We start from the raw sequence: 20,668 nt of genomic DNA, 5'->3' as shown, positions 1-20,668 counted from the left end.
GGTGGTGAGTTGCAGACCTGCCTGAGCAGTAAAATGAAGCCTTATCTCAAACAAACAAAAACCAAATAATATTTTTTAAGGTGTAAAGAGATCCAAGATAACAGCTTTTCAACCTGGTGGGGGAAACTAATCACAGAAGTTTCCCAGGAATCACCAGGCTTGGGACTCAGAGCAAGCCAGGCTTCGGAGCCAGCGGTGCTGAGGCCACAGTAGGGGCTCATGGAGCAGTACTTTGTCGTTGGACCACCAGCCTGCAAATAACATCATGGAGACTCGTTATTAATTATGAAAGCTTGGCCATAGCTTAGCAATGGTCCCATTAGCTCTTATAACTTAAATAGCCTGTTTTTACTAATCTACCATCTTCCATATGGCTCGGTTACCTCTACTCTGTACCACATGTCCAACCTCTTCAGTGTTTCCCTGGTGTCTTCATACTGCCCATCCTGCTTCCTCCACCTTTGGCTGGCGACTCTGCCTTTCTTCTTCCCAGAGTCCTCTCTGTCCCCAGAAGTCCCGCCCGCCTAACCTCTTCCTGCCTAGCTATCGGCCATTCAGATCTTTATTACACCAATCACAGCAATACATCTTCGCACAGTGTACAAATATCCTACAGCACACTCAAAATACATTCAGTGGGTTAAGGTATCTGGTGCAGTGTGCCTAGTTATATCTTAAAACAAAACAAACAAAAAATCCTCCTTTCCCCAACTCTCTTCACTCTGAAGAGTCTTCTAAAATGTGTGACCTACGATGCTCTGCTGTGTCTTTTAGTTTTTTTCTATGTGAAAGGTTAGCTACCCTGAGCCTTTTTCTTGAGACTCAGTTATTTTTCATTTTATTCTAAACACTTGTTTCAGCTTTTCTCACCCCAAGGAACTATTTGTTACTATATAATTGAAAAAATGATAATTTGTATATTCTTTATTTTTAGTCTATTGAAGACAATGAGGTATATTTGCCGAATGATGAAATTTGGACCTATGATATTGATAGTGGACTGTGGTAAGTAATTTTAAGTCATAAAATGTCAAGTCTTCTAACTGAGAGAGGCTTTAATAGACTACAGGGAATTCAAGAGCATGTTTGGACCCTCCGACATTTACGACGTCCCCCTCTCCTCTGTCCAGTTCATTCCCGGCCCTGCCCCTCCTCCCTGCCCTGCCCCACTCCTTGTCCCTCTCCATTCCTTCCAGACCATCACTGTCTCTGAACACTGCTTTACACAGCTGATTCCCAGTTTGACTCAGTGACAAGTGGGAAATTTGTGATTATCCCCCTTCCCCAGCAGGATGAAGAGTCTTTATTATGGCTCTCTTTACACCTTTTTATTTGTTGTTTCCTTTATTTGGGGGGTAGGGTCTCACTTTGTAACCCAGACAGGCCCACAATCTCATTGTCCTGTCTCAGTCTCCCCGGCACTTGGGACCACAGGTGTGTGTGACTGCACCTGACTACACCACATTTTACTTATAGTTGGCCATGATGCTTTTCATGGGAAGAGTACTCAGGGAGTTTAAAGGGAGCTTTTGTCTTCTGGAAAGCTAAGCGATTCTCTGTGGTCCTTGTTGCAGGAAAATGCACCCAATGGAAGGAGAGCTCCCCACCTCCATGTCAGGAAGCTGTGGAGCTTGCATCGACGGCAGGCTGTATGTTTTTGGAGGATACGATGACAAAGGATACAGCAACCGAGTAATCCTTTCTTTTATTTCAAGAGTGCAGCCAAGTTAATTTCCGATGTGCCGTCTCACATCACACATCTGCACATATTTTAGAAAAAGATAACTGGAGTGCATCCTAAGTTTGTAGTCACTAGGCATTAAAGATAGGTGGAGAATGCAGCAGCCATTTTCTTTCTCCGGGTTTCGCTCCTTCAGTTAGCTGCATTCTCCATGGTTACCCACAGGCGAGAGCAGAGGGGGGGAAGACCGTTGCGGTAGGTTTTACACATCATTTGCTTCTGGAAGCCTGTGTCGTTTTCATCAGTTCTATGATTTAAATTTTCTAATGGATATTTATTGGAAATAAAGGTTGGGTTAGTTTTTGGATGGCAGTCCCCTCCCCTATATAGATTTTTTTTTTTTCAGATGCCTGGGTCCTAACAGTACTGTCATCTTTTAAAAGCTTTACGTTGTCAATTTACGAACAAGAGATGGAACTTATATCTGGGAAAAAATCACCAAGTTTGATGGACAGCCACCCACACCACGTGACAAGCTTTCCTGCTGGGTGTATAAGGACAGGTAAATTTGTACCTGAACTTGAATGTCCTGAAGTTGGGACACAGCCTTTGGCCAAACTGCAGGAAACACCATGCTTTCTAGAAATTATAGACTTGTTTTGATGTCAGTAGCAACTGTAGTCCTAAAACTGGTAAGAACCATGTCATAAAAGTGAACATGGAAGAAGGATATTTGGATTTTTTCACCTTGAATAATTCATTTAAGTTTCTAGATCATCAGCACACTGACATGATTAAAAACTGAAGCCATATTGAAAAGTACACAGCGGAAGGCCGGCTGCCTCTGTGTCCGCCTTGACTTCCCCTTTCCCCGTACCACAAAAGCCCAAAGTCTGTATTTCTTTTGTTCTTAGGGTGTGGCTTCCACATATCTGCTCCTGGAATCTTCTAAACTCTAGACCTCAAAAGCCTATTAAAGCACAGTCCCTGGTAGTCTGATTTTTTTTAAAACTCCTCAAATGACTCCAAGGGACAACTTTGCTCAAATCCAGGCGTCTCCAGTGGTTGAAAGCTGAAATCGTCTCCAAGAGATTTGTTTACCTGTCCTCTTGAATTTCAGCTCCTTTTCCCCTTCAATTCTTAGGATTTAACCCAGGGCTTCACACAAGCTAGGCAAGCACTCTGCGGCTAATTAAACCGCAAGCCCCTCTTCCAGCTTTGGATGACCAATACTGAGCCTTCCTACAGGCTACCGCGTCAGGACGTGTGTTCCCAACCCCCAGGCTGGCTTTCTTCTGACTCTAATCTGCTATCCCAGCCCAAGCGTGACTGTTGGCAGCTTGGTGGTTGTTCTCTACAAGTCCATATACACCTAGTTTCCTCTCTTTCCTGCCCTTGCAGGAGAGTGCCTGTGGGTCTCTTCTCGCCTACTGTGGGTTCATCACCTGCTGGAGTTATTTCCTTTATGTCTCATTGTTCTCTCAGTTCTTTAATTTTTTTAAAAAAAAAAAAACTATAATTGTATAGTTTATTTGGTTTGTTTAGGTGGTTAAGGTAGGAGAAGAAATCTATTTCAAATCCCTTTTTAAAAAAAATGATTTATGGAGCTGGGCATAGTCATGCACTTTAATCCCAGTACTTGGGGGGCAGAGGCAGATAGTTTTCTGTGAATTCGAGGCCAGCCTGGTCTACAAAGCAAGTTCCAGGACTGCCAGGACCACACAGAGAAACCTTGTCTCAAATAAATAAATAAAATGATTTATTACTTACTTTGATTTTTAATGTGCATTGGTGTTTTGCCTGCATGTATGCATGTATGAATGTATGAGGGTATTGAGCAGACAGTTGTGAGCTGCCATATGGGTGCTAGGAATTGAACCCTGATCCTCTGGAAGAGCAGCCAGTGCTCTTAACCACTGAGCCAACTCTTCAGCCTCTCAAATCCCTTTTGTGTGTGTGGCTTTTGAGGCAGGGTCTCACTCTGGAGTTGGCCTTGAATTCATTATGTAGCCCAGGCTGACTTGGGAATGCCTGAGAAGCCTCCTGTCTCAGCTTCCTGAGTGCTAGAATTGCAGACATGAGCAATGGTGCCCAGCTCTGAACAAACTAGAAGCAAGACCCCTAAAGTGTGTTCTTTGCATTTGCTTTTCAGATTAATATATTTTGGTGGTTATGGGTACAGGAGGCACAATGAACTTCAAGACTGTTTTGATGTCCATGATGCATCTTGGGTAAGGAAGTAATTACTCTTTAATTTTTTTCCCTTTAATTCAGCATCACTTTAAGCCTTAGGAATAATGAATTAAATCATTCTCTCTCTCTCTCTCTCTCTCTCTCTCTCTCTCTCTCTCTCTCTCTCTCTCTCTCTCTGTGTGTGTGTGTGTGTGTGTGTGTCTCACTCTCTCTTTTTCAAGACAGGGTTTCTCTGGTAGCTTTGGAGTCTGTGTGTTGTTCGAATCTTAGGTGGTCTTTTAATAAAAAACCCAGAGCCAGATATCTGGGTGAAAGCTGAAAGATCAGAGAAGCAGAACAGCCAGCCACTAGTTCTTACCTTTACAAAATCCTAAGCCTAAAGAGAGAGAGAGAGAGTTCCTGCTTCCTCACATCTTACATACCTTTCTCTGCCCTGTTATATTACTTTTTGGGATTAAAAGTGTGTGTGCTTCTCAAGCAAAGGCATGAGATTTCAAGTGCTGGGATTACAGGTGTGTGCCACCACTGCCAGGCTCTGTGTCTGATCTAGTGGCAGGCTCTGTGCTCTGATCCTCAGGCAAGTTTATCAGGGCATACAATGTATCACCACTGTTTGTGGACCAGGCTGGCCTCGAACTTACAGAGGTCTACCTGCCTCTGCCTCCCGAGTGCTGGATTTCAGGTGTTAGACACCACTGCCCAGTTATGCAAAACATTTTTAAATGGGCAGGGAGAAGCTAAATTGCTTGGTGAAGTAGAGGGGATCAATTAGATCCCAACTTTAAAATTATTTATTTACTTACTTACTGATTTTTCGAGACAGGGTTTCTCTGTGTAGCCCTGGCTGTCCTGGAACTCACTCTGTAGACCAGGCTGGCCTCAAACTCAGAGATCTTCCTGTCTCTGCCTCCTGAGTGCTGGGATTCAGACATGTGCCACCATGCCTAGTGAACTTAACTTTTTTTAACCTTTATTTTTATATTATGTGTATAGACATTCTGCCTGCATGTATGTCTGTACACCATGTGTGTGCAGTTTTGGCAGAGGCTGGGACTAGAGTTACAAACAGTTGTAAGCCGCCATGTGAGTGCTGGGAATTGAACCTGGGTCTTCTGGAAGAGCAGTCATTGCTCTTAAATGTTGAGCAGTCTTTCCAGCCCACTCCCCAATTGGTACTTTTTTGAATACAGGAAACAACAGCCATCTGAAGTTTATTATAGCAAAGATAAGGTTTAAAATAGGTTTCAGAACATAAATATTCATTCTTGTGTATCTGAAGAAGTGGAAACTCATTGAGTGAGGGAGTCGCAGTCCTGGAGGTGGGCGACACTTCGGCACGGGCTTGAGGGGCAGCTGTGAGATGTGGCATGCGCCTGGCTTTACCCCTGTGATGACGCTCACCTGCTTGTGTGAGGTGCCCGTCACTTTACCAGTCAATATGTAGCAGAACTGTGCTGGGTTTGGCTACAAAGCTCTTGACTGTTGGCTTCTGTCTTAGGAAGGGCAGATATTCTGGGGTTGGCACAACGACGTCCATGTGTTTGACACAAAGACAAGGACTTGGTCTCAACCAGAGATTAAAGTAAGTGCTGCTGAGTTACCGGGAGGCCTCTGGAGCTGAAGCCCTCCCTTCACCCCAGACCTCTCTCGGTCTCACCAGCTTTCCCTTTCTTAATAAACTCTTTTCTGCTTCTGGAGGGGAGGGAGGATGTCACTTTTATAGTCATTGATATTTTGAAAATCTCTTTTCTTCCTACTTGATTTTAGTAATTGGGTTTGTAATTGCATGCAAAATAATTCTTCTTCCCCTCTTGTCTTTGGTGTTTTGAGAGGACCTCACTATGTAGACTACACTGGCCTCAAACTTGCAGTCTTCCAACTTCTACCTCCCCAGTGCTAGCATTAAAGGTGTGGCCACTACACCCAGCCAAAGAAGCCCCCTTGAAAAGCTCCCTTAAAAACTACTAACAGTTACTTTCCTTTTTTTTTTTTTTTTTTTTTTTTTTTTTTTTTTTTTTTTGAGACAGGGTTTCTCTGTGTAGCCCTGGAACTTACTGTATAGACCAGGCTGGCTTTGAACTCACAGAGATCCAACTGCCTCTGTCTCCTGAGTGTTGGGATTAAGGGCATGCATCACCACTGCCAGGCTTTTTTTTTTTTTTTTGAGAAAGTCTCAGGTAGACCAGGCTGACCTCAAACTTGCTCTGTAGTTGAGGCTAGCCTTGAACTCCTGCCTCTAGCTTCCTGGTGCTGGTATTACAGACATGACTGACAAGCTCAGCCTCCATAATCACTCTTTACCCCTAAGCGTCTTCGTGAATTATTAGAGTTCATTTTTTAAAACAGAGTCCATGAGTTTTTCTTTTCTTTTTTCCCCCAGTGCTGAGCTCAAAGGATCTGCCTCGTATGTACCAGGCCAGCACTCTACCCCTGAACTGTACCCTCTGCTCAGCACCCGTGTTTTTACAAACCTGTGAGCTACATGCAATTTTAGCAAGACAAAATGCATTATCAATATTGTTTTATTTGCTAGACACCAAACATAAATTCAGATTCATTTAATCACTATATAGAAGTTAAACAGAATCAACACCTTTTAAAGATTTATTTTTATTTTATGTGTGTGGGTGTTTTGACTGCATATATAAATGGACGACATGTGTGTATTGCCTGAGGAGCCTGGAAGAGGGTGTTGGATCCCCTGGAACTGGAGTTACAGAGGGTTGTGAGCTGCCACGTGTTGCTGGGAACCGAACCAGGTCCTCTGCAGGAGCAGTCAGTGCTCCTGACCACTGAGCATCCCTCCATCCCTGGGCATCAACTTTTAAAAGTGGTTTTCTCTTAATTGAACTGTTACAGAAGTAAATGTTAATTCTGTATTACCAGCTGGATCTCAGCATAGTTATTCAACTGAAGAGCCTGAAACATCAGATGAGCCTCACTCAAGATAAAGTATAGAGAAGTTTTTGTTTTATAATTCTAAGAGTTTTAGGAAGAAGAAAAATCAAACCAAACCAAAACAACTTCTAAAATCCAGCATGTCTAGGAAATGATTAAGGGCTTCTTTGATTTGACTTAAAGCATCAGTGAAGTTGCTTTGTGAGTTTGAGACTTTGAGGCCATAAATAGATTCTTAGAGTGTTAGTTGGGTCTTTGGTGTGGAGTAAGGGGAGAAGAGAGGAGATTGTTTTTAATTTGATCGTTAAAATCTTTATATTTCAAGCTAAATTTATATGACCTTCATTTTGTTCGGGTGGTGGGCATTTAAGGGCAGAGGGATGCATTTTCTTCTCGAAGAAGCTGTTTGTAGCTCTGACTGAGCACAGGATGTGGCTGGTACAGTTGCCTCAAGTCTGCCTCTGTTCTGATCTCTGCTTGCAGGGTGGAGTTCCGCCACAGCCACGAGCCGCGCATTCATGTGCAGTTCTGGGAAATAAGGGGTATATCTTTGGTGGACGCGTCTTGGTCAGTGTTTTCAATGGAAATGATATTTTCATGTGTGATGTTTATAAAAACTTGTCCTCTGATTTTGTGGAGCATCTGAACATTGAAATAACCTAGAGATTAAGCTGCACCTAGTACTAATTTGTATTCATCTTCTGTTTCCCAAAGAGACCCTCCACATGCTGTCACAGATTTTTGAATCGTATTTTAACGAGGAGACCCCTTCACTTGAGTGCAGTGCAGTGTCAGGAATGTTTAATTTCTCGTCATCGAAGTTCTGTTAGTTTTCACCCATCTCTTCCCTTTCCCTCTTTGGCACATGACTCTGGGAGCTCCATGTTAATTTTCTTAATGCTTAGAGCTGATTTCCAATGTCTAAGCTTCCAGTGCTAAGTAGAACAGGGCAATTTGTGTTAATCTGAACTTGTGTGAAAACTAACATTTTATTCCAAAGAAGAGTTAAAACATCTCCAATTATCCTGCTTTTGTTTTAGCAAACTAGGATGAATGACTTGCACTATCTAAACTTAGACACCTGGACTTGGTCTGGAAGGTAAGTCTGAAGTCTACCTTCCAATCTGTAGGGGTGGGTGTGGGCGGAGTCCAAGCTTGGGTCTCTGAAATTGAGTTGATATATTTTTTAAAATTATATATCTAAACAAGAAACACAAAATTTAAATTTACTTCCTTCTTCCCTCCTTCCCTCCCTCCCTCCCTCCCTCCCTCCCTCCCTTCTTCCCTTCCTTTTGGGACAGAATTTCACCAAGTGGCCCAGGCTGGCCTTGAACTCTGGGTTGTCCTGCCTCAGCCTCCCAAGTGAAAGGATTGCAGGTACCACAGTCAACTAAATGGAGCTTATGCAAATTATATAAAACATAAAGTTAGTAAGAGTTGAAAAAATCATGTGAAAATATTGGATTTATAATAAGTATTCTCTGGGGACTGGTCACTACAAGAGATGGAGTGGCCGGATGGAGTCATTTCACACACCTAGATAATGAGATGGGGAAAAGTCACATTTTGTTTGTGGCTCATTATATTGTTTAGCAACAGAATATATTTAGGTATTGATTTGGACATTCCTATAGTGCAATGGAATACTTTATTATAATAATACTCTACTTATAATTCTACAGAGTGAGTTCCAGGACAGGCAGGGTTACACAGAGAGACCCTGACTAGAAAAACAAAACAAAACAAAACAAAAACCCATGAGGAGGGTCTGGAGATATGGCTCAGAGGTTAAGAGCACTGGCTGCTCTTCCAGAGGTTCTGAGTTCAATTCCCAGCAACCACATGGTGGCTCAACCAGGAAGTGCCTGCCCAGCAAGCATGAGGACCCAGCCCAGATCCCCAGAACCCGTATAAAAAGCCAGGCAAGGTGGTGTGTGCTTTTAGTCACAGCACTGGGGAGGCAGAGACAGGTGGATTCTTAGGGCTAACTGCCAACCAGCCTCTTGTGAGCCAGCAAGTTCCAGGCAGGTGAGAGACCCTGTCTCAACAAACAAACAAATCAAGCCAATGCAGACAGCTCCTGGAGCACAGCCTCTGCTGCTGACCTTGGCCTCCACACATACGCACCCACATGGTGGCCCACAAGCATCTATAATGAGATCTGGTGCTCTCTTCTGGCGTGCAGGCAGAACACTATATATAATAAATAAATCTTTAAAAGATAAAGTACACAAAATGCTAAAAGGCATATTGGAAAATGTAAACCAGAAATAAACTGAAAGCAATATTTATAGCATGTTTTTAAAAGCAAAGGATAAAGTCAGAGATCTCCAAGAACTTAGAGGGGGGAAAAAAGACAGTCTCATAGGGAAGTGGGAAAGGACACGGATGAGCAGCTCACAGAAGGGATGGGTGACCAGAGGCCACCGTTCTGAGCTGTGACAGCACACTTGGTAGAAGTATGCTGGCACAATGTTTCCAATGTGCTTAAAATAGACAATGGTGCCAGGCGGTGGTGGCGCACGCCTTTAATCCCAGCACTTGGGAGGCAGAGCCAGGCGGATCTCTGTGAGTTCGAGGCCAGCCTGGGCTACCAAGTGAGTTCCAGGAAAGGCGCAAAGCTACACAGAGAAACCCTGTCTCGAAAAACAAAAAAACAAACAAACAAACAAAAAAAAATAGACAATGGTAAATAGTGTTTTGTTTGTTCATTTTTAGTATTTGTTCATATTGATAATCTGCTGGTGTAAGTTCCCCACTTCCCGCTCTTACGAATGTATGAAGTGTCCTTGGGAGTATGTTCTATCTTATTTGAAAATAAATGTACCATGTACTGCCTTAAAAAAAAATAATATTGGAGCCGGGCGTGGTGGTGCATGCCTTTTCTCCCAGCACTCAAGAAGCAGAGGCAGGTAGATCTCTGTGAGTTTGAGGCCAGCATGGTCTACAGAGTTCCAGGATAGCCAGGGATATGTAGAGAAACTCTATATCCAAAAACAAAACAACAACAACCAAAGAAAAAATCAAAACAAAAACTAGACAAAGCTTGAGCTCAGTCCTCTCGTCTGCCATAGGGATTGTTTAATCACAGCGTCGGTGCCCAGAGGGCCGCCAGGCTTCCAGTAACAAAAGACATGACTTTGTGGAAGCATCATAGAACATACTGAGTGAAAAGAGGTGCAGAGCCATGTGTGACCCCATTTCTGTATTCTTAGTAAGCACACTTACACAGAAGTCCTAAGAGATACATGCCAAAGTAACGTTAGTTCCCCTTGCTGGGGGTGATAGTAGTCTCCTTTGAAAACCTGTTTGTGGTTGTTAAATGATTTATAACCAAAGTATTTTCCTTCCTTCCTTCCTTCCTCTCTTCCTTCCTTCCTCTCTTCCTTCCTTCCTTCCTTCCTTTCTTCCTTCCTTCCTTCCTCTCTTCCTTCCTTTCTTCCTTCCTTCCTCTCTTCCTTCCTTCCTTTCTCCCTCCCCCCTCTTCCTTCCCTCCCTATTTTATTTCCCTCCCCTCCTTCTTTCCTCTCTCTTTCTTCCCAAGCAAGTTCTCCATATATAGCTCAAGCTGACCTTGAAGTCACTGTGTAGCCCAGGCTACCCTCGAATGCACGGTCTTATTTTAGCCTCTTGGGTGCTGGGATTACAAGATGCACCTCCACTCCCTAGCCCAGCTTTTTCTGAGATGAGTGTGGTGGAGAATGCATAGCACTAATGGCTGAGGCAGGAGCATTGTGAGCCAGAGGCCAGCCTGCCTACATGATGAGACTGTCTTGGGGAAAAAATAAGACCTAAGATGATAAAAAAAAAAAAAAACTTTTCATTTTGCTTAATTCAAAGTTGGATTTTTTTTCTTGTTACAGGATTTCTGTTCATGGAGAAAGCCCCAAACACCGGTCATGGCACACGCTGACAGCCATAGCTGAGGATAAGCTTTTCCTATTTGGCGGACTAAGTGCAGATAATATCCCACTAAGTAAGTCCGCACGGGTTAGCATACAGCCATTACCTCCTTCACCCCACGGCTTGGGGTGTACAGCCCCAGGCGGCAGGCAGCCGTGGAGGGGCATGTCTGTGTCCCCGTCCCTGCCTGGGGAGTGTGGGAGCCAAGAGCGGTAGTGGCCTGAGGGGCCCTCTTTCCTGGGGTGTGGATGGTCACAAACTATCTTACATTTCTTCCTGTTCGCCGTGTGAGAGCGTGAATGTATATGCAAGATGCGCCACAGTGCGTGTGTGGAAGACAGGACAGTTTATGGGAGCTGGTTCTCTCCTAATACCATGTGGGGTCCAGGGCTCAAACTCAGGTCACTGGGCTTGGCAGCTGGTGTCTTTGCCTTCTGAGCCATCCTTTTGTTTGTTTTGATGCATTGCATTTCACACTTCTACGGAAGTCATTCTTTCCTCCCTGTGTCCCAGCCATGTTCGCACTGTGAATTGACGTGAAGGGTCAGGGTCACAGGGGCACCTGGAGGATGTTTGCCCGACAGGCGCAGGTCAAGGCCCTACGAGAGAGGAGAGAGAACACTTAAAGCCCCTTCCATCCCCACATCCCATGATTCTGTCTTGATTGTTTGTCTAGATGCTGTTGTACTGTAAGCTAGACTATGATGACAGTCTTCCCTGAGGCTGGAAAAGCCAGGCCGACGCCAGTGTCGTCTTTTTGTTCTAGAACTAGAGTTCTCAGTGGAATCCTGTAACTCTGGTTATCTCCCGCCTCTTTGTGGGCTTCAGGGACAGAGCCCAGTCCTCGGGTCTGGGCAGCAAGCACTTGGACCCACTGAGCCATCCCGCTGACCCAGAAGTCACTGCTGATTCTACTAGCTATGAGTTTTCCAGTGCAGTTTTCCATCAGTGAACTGTGGCATCAGAACACACAACTGATCAACGATATGTATGGCTGGGTTTGACATGTTAGATTATTTTCTTAACACAAAATTTTCTCCTTATTTCCATTTTATTTATTTGTTTGTTTAGTGTGTGTGTGTGTGTGTGTGTGTGTGTGTGTGTGTGTAGAAATCAGAGGACAACTTTGAGGAGTCCGTCCTCTCCTCCTCATTTCTGGTGGACCCTGGAACCACTCATAAGTCTTCGCAGCAGGTCTTCATCTGCTGAGCCATCGTGGGCTCTTAACCAAAACATTTTAGAGATTTTTTTCATTAAGAAACTTCACATATCCTTTAAACTATCTAAATTCTTTCTGTAGCGGGCCTAGGAAACTCCATTGGAAAAGCTTTTGTGTGCAAGTCTGAGCATCTGAATTCTCACCCTGGGCACCCGGGTGAGGTACTTTGTAATCTTGAATGAGATGGGATTCCTGGAGCGCCCTTTCAGGCAGTCTAGCCAATCAGTTTAGCAGTCTGAGAGTCCAGCCTCCAGCCCCTCCTCCCCAGAGTTCCGGGCCAATGCTCTTCATACTCTGTTCCACTCTTGTTCTTCTATGCTCTTCCTCCTCCTTTCTTCTGCCAGTTACAAACTTCCAAGCATATACATCTATGTTGTTTCATTGATACAATATTTGTACTAACTTGTTAGTAATAAAAAAGGTTACAAGGCAAAATGCTCAGGGTCACAAGCATTCTTTGTAGATGTGATAAAATTCTCACGTAGCAAAGATTTGGTCAGCTTAACTGGTGGCTGACAGCAGCTGCAGGTTGTAAAAGTTCCGGTCTATCCCTAAAAGGGGTAGATACAAGGCTTACAAAGAAGCTAAGCCAATGAGAGCTGAGGAAGAGGCAAAGAATACGCGTGCTGTCTTACATTTCTTAAGTGTCACTGATAATGTAGGCTAGCATTTTGTAATCAGTAAGACGCAAAAAAGGCAAAGACGGAGTAAGCACCACTTTCTTGTGGCTTGGAGAACGCAGCTCCCTGCAAAAGTAGGTACAATGAATAACCATGGCAACCTGCGTAAACAAAGAGGAAGCAAAGAGTGCGTGCTCAGAAGTTCCACCAAAGCTGGCTGCATAGAAAAAGGGGCATTTCAGATTTAAGAATACATTTTTCTGTCCTACAGTAGTCTCAGAACCCACAGCGGGGACCCAGTAACTTTTTTGTTCAAGGCTGAGAGACACGGCAGTTATCTTGTAACTCTGGCAAACTTTGGAGCTTTTTCTGAGCATAACAGGGAATCCTTTCTGGACTGGGTTAGATAAATTAGTTGGTTTACTATCTGTAATTCACATAAAATCCAAGACTGAAGGGTGAACAGTTAGTAAACTGAGCTTAAATCTTGCATTAGAGACTGGTGTGGACATGCACACACTGTATATATTACTTTTTTGGAGTCAGAAAAAGGAGGTGCTGTGGCTCTGATAAGGGCCAGTGGGGGAAGCTTAGGGCAATATAAGTCAATATGGATCTCATAAAGGACTGTGATATAACAAGGCCAGACTTCTACAATACCACTCCAGTTTGCCATTAATCTTCTGAAGGGCTTTGATCCTACAAGGCTAGACACCTGTAATTCCACGAATAAAATCTGTGAAAGTTCCACTTGTGATCTGTCCACACTGACACTTATCTGGCCAAATTACCCTGTCAATAAGGCTAATGATAGAGAACAGGCTTCTAAGTGTTTACAGTCCATATGGTGCAATAGATCTAGTTATAAAGCATGTTTTAGTATGTTTCTATTCATCAAAATTATACAGCTAAATGAGAAGTCATCTTCCTGGTCATCCACAAATATGTGTGCGCATAAGACTGAGATGCAATCATGAGATTACATCTATACATTATGTGAAAATGCATGGCTGTGGGGAGATGTCATAGCTGGTTTTGCACAAGTGAAATCACAGACAGGAGCAACTGTAGCAGGAATCTTAAAAGTTCTTATTAATAAAATCAAACCTGAGGCCAGTTATTGGGGGTGAACACTGGAAGATCAGAGAGACAGAACAAGCCATAGCCAATTGTTTCTCACCTGGCCAACTTCTCAGCTGATCCTGTTTCCTCAGCCTGGAAGCCTCTGTGTCCTCATATCCGAATGGTTCTCAACTGTGCTGCTAGAAGCCTAAAAGCTTAACCAGTAAAATGCTTAACCAGGCCAAATGCTTCTAGTTTCTGGTCCTCACACCTTATATACCTTTCTGCTTTCTACCACCACTCCCTGGGATTAAAGGCTCACTCCCGGGATTAAAGGCGTGAGTCACCATGCTTGGCTGTATCCTTGAACACATGGGTTTCTGCCTCTGGAATGCTAGGATTAAAGGCGTGAGTGCCACCATTTTCTAGCCTTTGTATCTAGTGGCTGTTCTGTCTCTGACCCCCAGATAAGTTTATTAGGGTGCACAATATTTTGGGGAACACAATACCACCACAAGCAACAGTTTTCTCAGAGTCTGTGGCGCTGCAAGCCCTGACTGACAGGGTCTCCACCAGAGAGCTGGCGGGTTGACATCTGGACACTGTTTGTCACCTGCTGTTTTTATGTTGTGGCCCATGACAAATCAGTGAACTCTTAGGTCACAGTGAGAGAGATCCTTAAAAAAGGATGGAGTGACAACTGAGAAAGACCAGTGTGTTGACCTTTTGCCTCTAGATCTATTGTATAAAACCTGAAAGCAAAAAAAAAAAAAAAAAAAAAAAAAAAAAAACCCTGAAAGCAGCCTCCTTTTTAAAAAAGTATTTGAGCACCAGTAATCTAGCCACCAAACTCCACAAGTTCCTAGTTGGGATATTAATTATTCTTAAAGATTGTTATTCTTCAGTTTCTGAGTTGTTTTTTTCTTTTAGAGACTTTATTTTTTTTTAGATTTTATTGATTGATTGATTGATTTTGAAGCCCAGTCTGGCTTCAAAATCACTATATAGCCAAGCATGACCTAAACTTCTGATCCCCTTGCCTCTGTACCTCCTAACTGGTGATATTACAGGCATGCACCAACATTCCCTGCTGAGATTTTTAATTAAATTGGAATATACTAAGACTGGCATTTGTACATTTCACTAGAGATGAGTATTTCTTTAATTTTATGTGTATGGAAGTATTGCCTGTATGTGTGTCTGTGCATCACATGTGTGCAGTGTCCACAGAGGCCAGAAGTGGGCATTGGATCCATTGGAACTGTAGTTACAGATGGTCGTGAGTCACCATGTGGGTGCTGGGAAGAGAACCCAGCTCCTCTGGAAGAGCAGCTTGTGCTCTGAACTGCTGAAAAATCTCTTCAGCCCCAGACTTGCTATTTTTGATCATTAGGATATGGGTTGTTGAATTATCTAACTCTTCCTTTCTTCCTTATAAACTGGGGGTCTATGAAGCGCCTGCTCCAAGGCCATCTCCAGGGTAATGCAAGAAAATCCACGAAGGTGGAGAGGGCTAGACTTTTTCTTTCTGAGGGTATTTAGAAATACGTTTCTATTTGACTGGTAAAATAAGAAAACACACATGCTTTCTGATGTTAACTTTCTCTTTTATTTCATCTTAAGAATGGTCTCTGACTCTTATGTCTCCACACAGCTATATATCTCCACATTACTACATTCTATATATACAGCTACATGTCTTTCTTTAAATACACACAGCCATACATCTCTATACACAGTTGCATCTATTTTCACATGTCTACACACCTATTCTTTTTTTTTTTTTTTTTTTTTTTTGAGGCAGAGTTAGCTTTGGAGCCTGTCCTGGGACTTGTTTTGTAGAGCTCACAGAGATCCACCCGCCTCTGCCGCCCGAGTGCTGGGATTAATAAATTTATCTTTTACATAAATTTCTCTTCTGCATCTCTTTTCTACACAGCTTCATCTTCTTCGTCTCCACACAGTTACAAATCTCCACACAGCCAGAGCTGAACACCTCATTTACACAGCTCTCTCAACATACAGCTCTTTACACAGTTCCTAGGCACAGCTCCTCTACAGAGCAGCAGCTTTCACACGGCTCTCTCACACTCACTCACTCACACACATATTTCTTCTAGATTATTCATTCTTTCCTCACTCCTTCACCCACTCACTCCCTCACACTTCTCTCATGGGTCTTCTTCATCTCTCACTCAGAACGCGTGCGTGCGCGTGCGCACGCGCACACACACACACACACACACACACACACACACACACACACACACACTGAGTTCACTCACATTCTACAGCGGCTCTCACGTAGCTCTACACAGCTGTCTCTTTCCACACTGCTGTTGCTGCTCTCCCTCATGGCCAAACTCTGGACAATTATAAGTTACATTTTCAAGGTCCTACCTATTCTCACAACACAAGACAAGTCACGTAGTTTCTCTCAGGCTAGTAATGTCACACTGACCGTGCACGTAGCTCTAAGTTGGTGAGAGGTCCCAGACAGTAAACAATTGGCTATGGCTGAACATTGAATGATCAGGGTACGTGCAGAAAGGGAGCTACTGCAAGGACTGTGTCTTGTTGTAAACAGCTTGGCCTTGATTTAGCAATAAACAACACCTGGGAATTAGTCTTTGCAATATTCTGTAGGGGCAGCTTAGTCTGTTGGGGACTAGTTCTAAAGTCTTTGTAAAATGTGTAAAAGGCTGTCTTTGAGACTGAGAATACTGTTACCTTTCTCTGTCAGTAAAGAAGAATATTCTGGCAATAGTTCTGTTCATCAGAATTATACAGCTTAATCAGAAATCCACAGCTAAATGTGTGCCCAGAGATGTAAAACACACCACCAAGGGGCTGTGGAAAGCACCCACAGCTGTTCTTACAGGGAGGCATAAGAGTGGCATGTGAGAAGGTTACAGACAAAAAACAACCGGTTTCCACAGCCAGTGACCCCACAGCCTTGCCAGGTGGGGCTCCCCATCAGGGAGTTATACGTCTGGGTCGACTTGTCAAACACTAGTTGTCACCTGCTGTATACAAGGGCCCACGGCCCTCGGCACTTGTAGAGTAAGACGAAGATTTAGTTTTCGTGTCCATGCGGCTTAGCAGTGTGCAGGGATGTGCTTGTGGAGATGCTGAAGACCCAGGGTTTGATTTAACAATTCAGCAAGAAGGACAACACAGAGGATCCGCACATGTGGCGAAGCTTCTTCTCTCTCTCCTCTCTCCCTCCTTCCTGTTCCTCCCTCCCCTCCTGTCTTTCCTTGTTCTTTTTGGCTGAGATTGGGCCCAGGGCCTCATGTGTGCTGAGTACAGACTTCACTGAAAGCCAAACTTGGATAGTTGTTGTTGCTTCTAGGATGTGGGGCCCTCTCGCTTTGTAGATGTTTAAAATGTTCACGGAAAATGTGCAGACTCACTCAAGATAATGATACAAATATAACACGGTAAACCTGTAAAAACATTACAGTATAACCCAAAGGCCTAATCATAATTTCTAACTGTTCTGATATTACAGGTGATGGCTGGATTCATAATATTGTAACAAACTGTTGGAAACAACTTAGACATTTACCTTACACCAGGCCCAGGTAAGCCCAAAGGAAACAGTTGAGAGTTTTTAAAGTATGAAAATTTAGGACAGAATGCAGTGTCTGTAAGGAAACCATAAGCAACAGAGTTACTTCTCAAATTAGCTTTATGTTAGCTGAATAAATTATCATTTTGATTATGTTCATTGGAAATGATTTATCTACTTTTTATCCATAGTTGCACAATTGAAAATGTTACTTTTAGCTGAATATATAATCTTGCCTAATAAGTATGAAAAAGCATAAAGTAATTAAAAACCTGGTATAAAATCAATTTTTAATGTTACTATTTTAAATATATAGGAATAGGGTTAGCTTTAATCATAGTTGTTTTTAGAAGACATTTAAAGTAATTTATTGGGCATATTTGCTTTCAAGTTACTGTAGAGATGGATTTTTTTTCTTATTAACAATCTGAGTAGGGAGTGATGGTCCATCCCGATGATCCCAGCACTTGGGAAGTCTGGGCAGGAGAATTAGGAGCTTAAGGCCATCATTGGCTATGTAGTAAGTTTATGGCAGCCTGGACTACATGAGACCTTCTCTGAAAATAAACAGCAGTCTGATATATTTATTAATGTGAATATTTTGAAAAAGAAAATGCTGTTTATTTGTTGTATATTATAGGACAAATATTATAGAAACAATATACTAATATTAAAGAGAATCAAATAGTACCATAATAATTTCTCAAATTTAATTGATTAGTGTAATGAAAATGTCCCTATAGGAAATTTAGATACAGTATTCCTGAGGGTCATCTGCAGATAGCATACTGTCTCATGCTGTATTTCAAAAGTGACCTTACTTCAGAAGTGATTGTTGTTAGTGTAAAGTCAATTTATGATATAGCTTTCTGTTATTTAACAAATGACAATTGATAGGTTATTTGAGAAAAAGACCTAAATATTCATATGTATGTTGATATGTAAATCTATACTAATAATGTTTAGAGACCACCATGACAGCATATGCTATTCTTATGTTTTTATGTATAAAAATTCATTAGAATATATTAGCATGTCTAGCTCTTTTGACACATACTTGTTTAATTTAAAGGTTTTTTTTTTAATTGAGACAATATTCAAGTTCAGCTACTGCTTAGCTTTTGGCTTTACGAAGTCACTTATGACATGTTTGTCTTCATCTGTGAAATGAGGGGACTCCTAGTTTCCTCTAGGTTTTTCTATGAATACATTAATTATTATGAATGTGGTAGTAAATATGTTTAATTTTAACATTTCTGACTTATATTTCAAGCCTTAATGAGTAAGTAGAGCGAAGCAACTGTTATCAATGGTAATTGTTATCCATGTTAGTTAGACTAGAGCTGTGTAACAATGCTTTCTTTGACTGAGCTGACGTGTCCTGTCAATACTATGCTTTATTAGGATGTTTAGGTGATAAGTGTAGCGCAGCTGGGAGAGGACATAAACTGTCAGTCTGTAGGAAACGTCAGGTTGCAAGCTAGATGCCACCAAAACCAAGGCAGGAAAGAGAGGCTTTCCAGTGTTCTTCGTGAGGAGATCCAGGTCCGAGTTCCCCTCAGGCAGATAAGACAGAGGCAGATCTGCCTTCAGGTATGAGGTGAGGAGGAGAACAGGTGGGGTAGAGTTGAGTGTAAGGAGAACATATATGTGTGTGTGTGTGTGTGTGTGTGTGTGGTTTTGAATGAAAGCGACAAGTGAGGCCACATCTCGGCGCATTTTGTGCCTTTCCACACTGTAAGGTGAAGTGACAGCTGCCTGATTCTCCTCTTAGAGTGCTGAGGCTCAGGCTCAGGCTCAGGCTCAGCACTGTTGACATTTTGAAGCGAACAACTCAACGTTGCTGGGAATGCCCTGTGCCTTGTGAGATGCCTCAAAGCATCCTGCCCAAGGCTCATTGCTCCGATGAAGCTCTCCTTCTCCAGGCCTCACTGTAAATCTGTGCCTGGCTGGTTATACAGCTCTCCGGAGAGCACTGTTTGTTGCAGATGGCCGTCAAGAACGACTCTGTCTGCAAAGACGTCATGGGAAGTGCTGGTCCGTACAGCCCCAAGTTCTGCCAGATCCCATCGGCACTGCCAGCCCTGCTCGTGGCCTCAGTCCTGGACATTAACCCAGGCCTCCCATAAATGAGGACGTTCTAATCCCATGCCCAACCCCTCGACATTATCTGCTTCCTGCTGATATTATACCAATCTGTACCCCAGCAGGTGACTTGGAGAATTGGGCAGCATGTTTACCCAACAGCATATCACCTGCCTCATCCTGGGTCACGAGTGATTTGTCATTGTGTGTGTGTGGGGATGAAGAAAGTGTGCAGAGTGCCTCTGTTTGCACTTGTGGGTTTAAGTAAGAGGTATTAATGTATAAAAATAAATTTTCACAATAAATAAGTGTAATATATAGTTATTTTGGGTGACTGTTTTATCAGTAATTTGTTCTCTTAAGAAAAGCATCTGAGCCGGGCGGTGGTGGCGCACGCCTTTAATCCCAGCACTCGGGAGGCAGAGCCAGGTGGATCTCTGTGAGTTCGAGGCCAGCCTGGTCTACAGAGTGAGTTCCAGGACAGGCGCAAAGCTACACAGAGAAACCCTGTCTCGAAAAACCAAAAAAAAAAAAAAAAAAAAAAAAAAAGAAAAAAAAGAAAAGCATCTGAAATCAGGATGCCAGGAGCTTGAGAGCAGCCTGGGATGCACAGTGAGCCCCAGGCCAGCCTGTCTGAGACCGAGTATGAAGCCCTGTCTCAACAGAAGCAAGGTGTGGTAGCCTACACCTGCAACCCATGCTTGGGAGGCAGAGAAAGGCATAGGAAGTGCCAGGCCAGCCTGCATATCCAGGCCAGTCTACGTAGAAAGGCCCCATTTTTTCTTAAGAGAAATAGAATGCTCTCTTAAAGTCAAAGCAATGACCTTGTAAAATTCTGTTTATCATGTACAATTGAGAATTTACCTGCAGTTTTTCCCGAGAGCTAGAGCCTGTGGAAATATTGGACTTTATAAAGCAATAAAATTGTTTTTGGTGAATAATGTGAAATTTGAGATAGATATGAACTACCTATCTTTGTTTCTCAAAGAACACTAGATGCTCTGAGACTCCTTCATGAGATAATTTGTATATTTAATGACTGAGTAAATTGATCTTTTTATGTGTTTGCTTTGGAGTACCTCCTGGGTGCAGAATACCATACTGGGCATGTTTTGGAAAGGAAAGTTAGTGCATTCTAGTTGCAGTGGTGTACCGGTATACGCTTATGACCACTCCTGAAAGTGGGAGCACCTAATGTGTAGCATTTGATGATTTCCAAGGTGTAAAAGCTCCCACCATGACCGATACCAAGCTACCTACCAACGTGGTGTCTCTGAACCTGAAGCTGGACAGAGATTCGCAAACTCAGCTTCAAATAGCCAGTGACCCAGTCCCAGCATGCCGCTGTGGCGTTTCTGACCTCACAGACTCCAGGCTTTTGGGGAGCTAGAAGACATGTTCAATAGCATTTAGAGCAGCTGATCTTCAAATGT

At 43.0% G+C, this 20,668-nt stretch overlaps 1 protein-coding gene across 4 annotated transcripts in view; it reads left to right on the top strand.

Moving 5' to 3' along the window:
- Klhdc1 (kelch domain containing 1) overlaps positions 1–20,668 on the top strand; it is a 43,723-nt gene that overhangs the window by 12,042 nt on the left and 11,013 nt on the right. The window contains exons 2-11 of one of the 4 annotated variants that reach the window (XR_013044247.1): positions 935–1,005; positions 1,575–1,692; positions 2,125–2,243; positions 3,834–3,912; positions 5,373–5,456; positions 7,256–7,339; positions 7,813–7,871; positions 10,636–10,748; positions 17,091–17,163; positions 18,555–18,743. Coding sequence is in view for 2 of the 4 variants with exons in the window: in XM_006985430.4 (XP_006985492.1) it covers positions 935–1,005; positions 1,575–1,692; positions 2,125–2,243; positions 3,834–3,912; positions 5,373–5,456; positions 7,256–7,339; positions 7,813–7,871; positions 10,636–10,748; positions 17,091–17,163 (800 nt within the window). In the remaining 2 variants the exon portion in view is untranslated. Of the gene's footprint in view, positions 1–934; positions 1,006–1,574; positions 1,693–2,124; positions 2,244–3,833; positions 3,913–5,372; positions 5,457–7,255; positions 7,340–7,812; positions 7,872–10,635; positions 10,749–17,090; positions 17,164–18,554; positions 18,751–20,668 lie in introns of all 4 variants that reach the window. The other 3 variants (XR_013044246.1, XM_006985430.4, XM_006985431.4) reach the window with 3 other exon arrangements.

This window comes from Peromyscus maniculatus, chromosome 14, assembly GCF_049852395.1.
Source record: "Peromyscus maniculatus bairdii isolate BWxNUB_F1_BW_parent chromosome 14, HU_Pman_BW_mat_3.1, whole genome shotgun sequence".
Taxonomy (NCBI): domain Eukaryota; kingdom Metazoa; phylum Chordata; class Mammalia; order Rodentia; family Cricetidae; genus Peromyscus; species Peromyscus maniculatus.
Note: the sequence above shows the minus strand (reverse complement) of the source record. Positions and strands in the feature narration are given on the sequence as shown.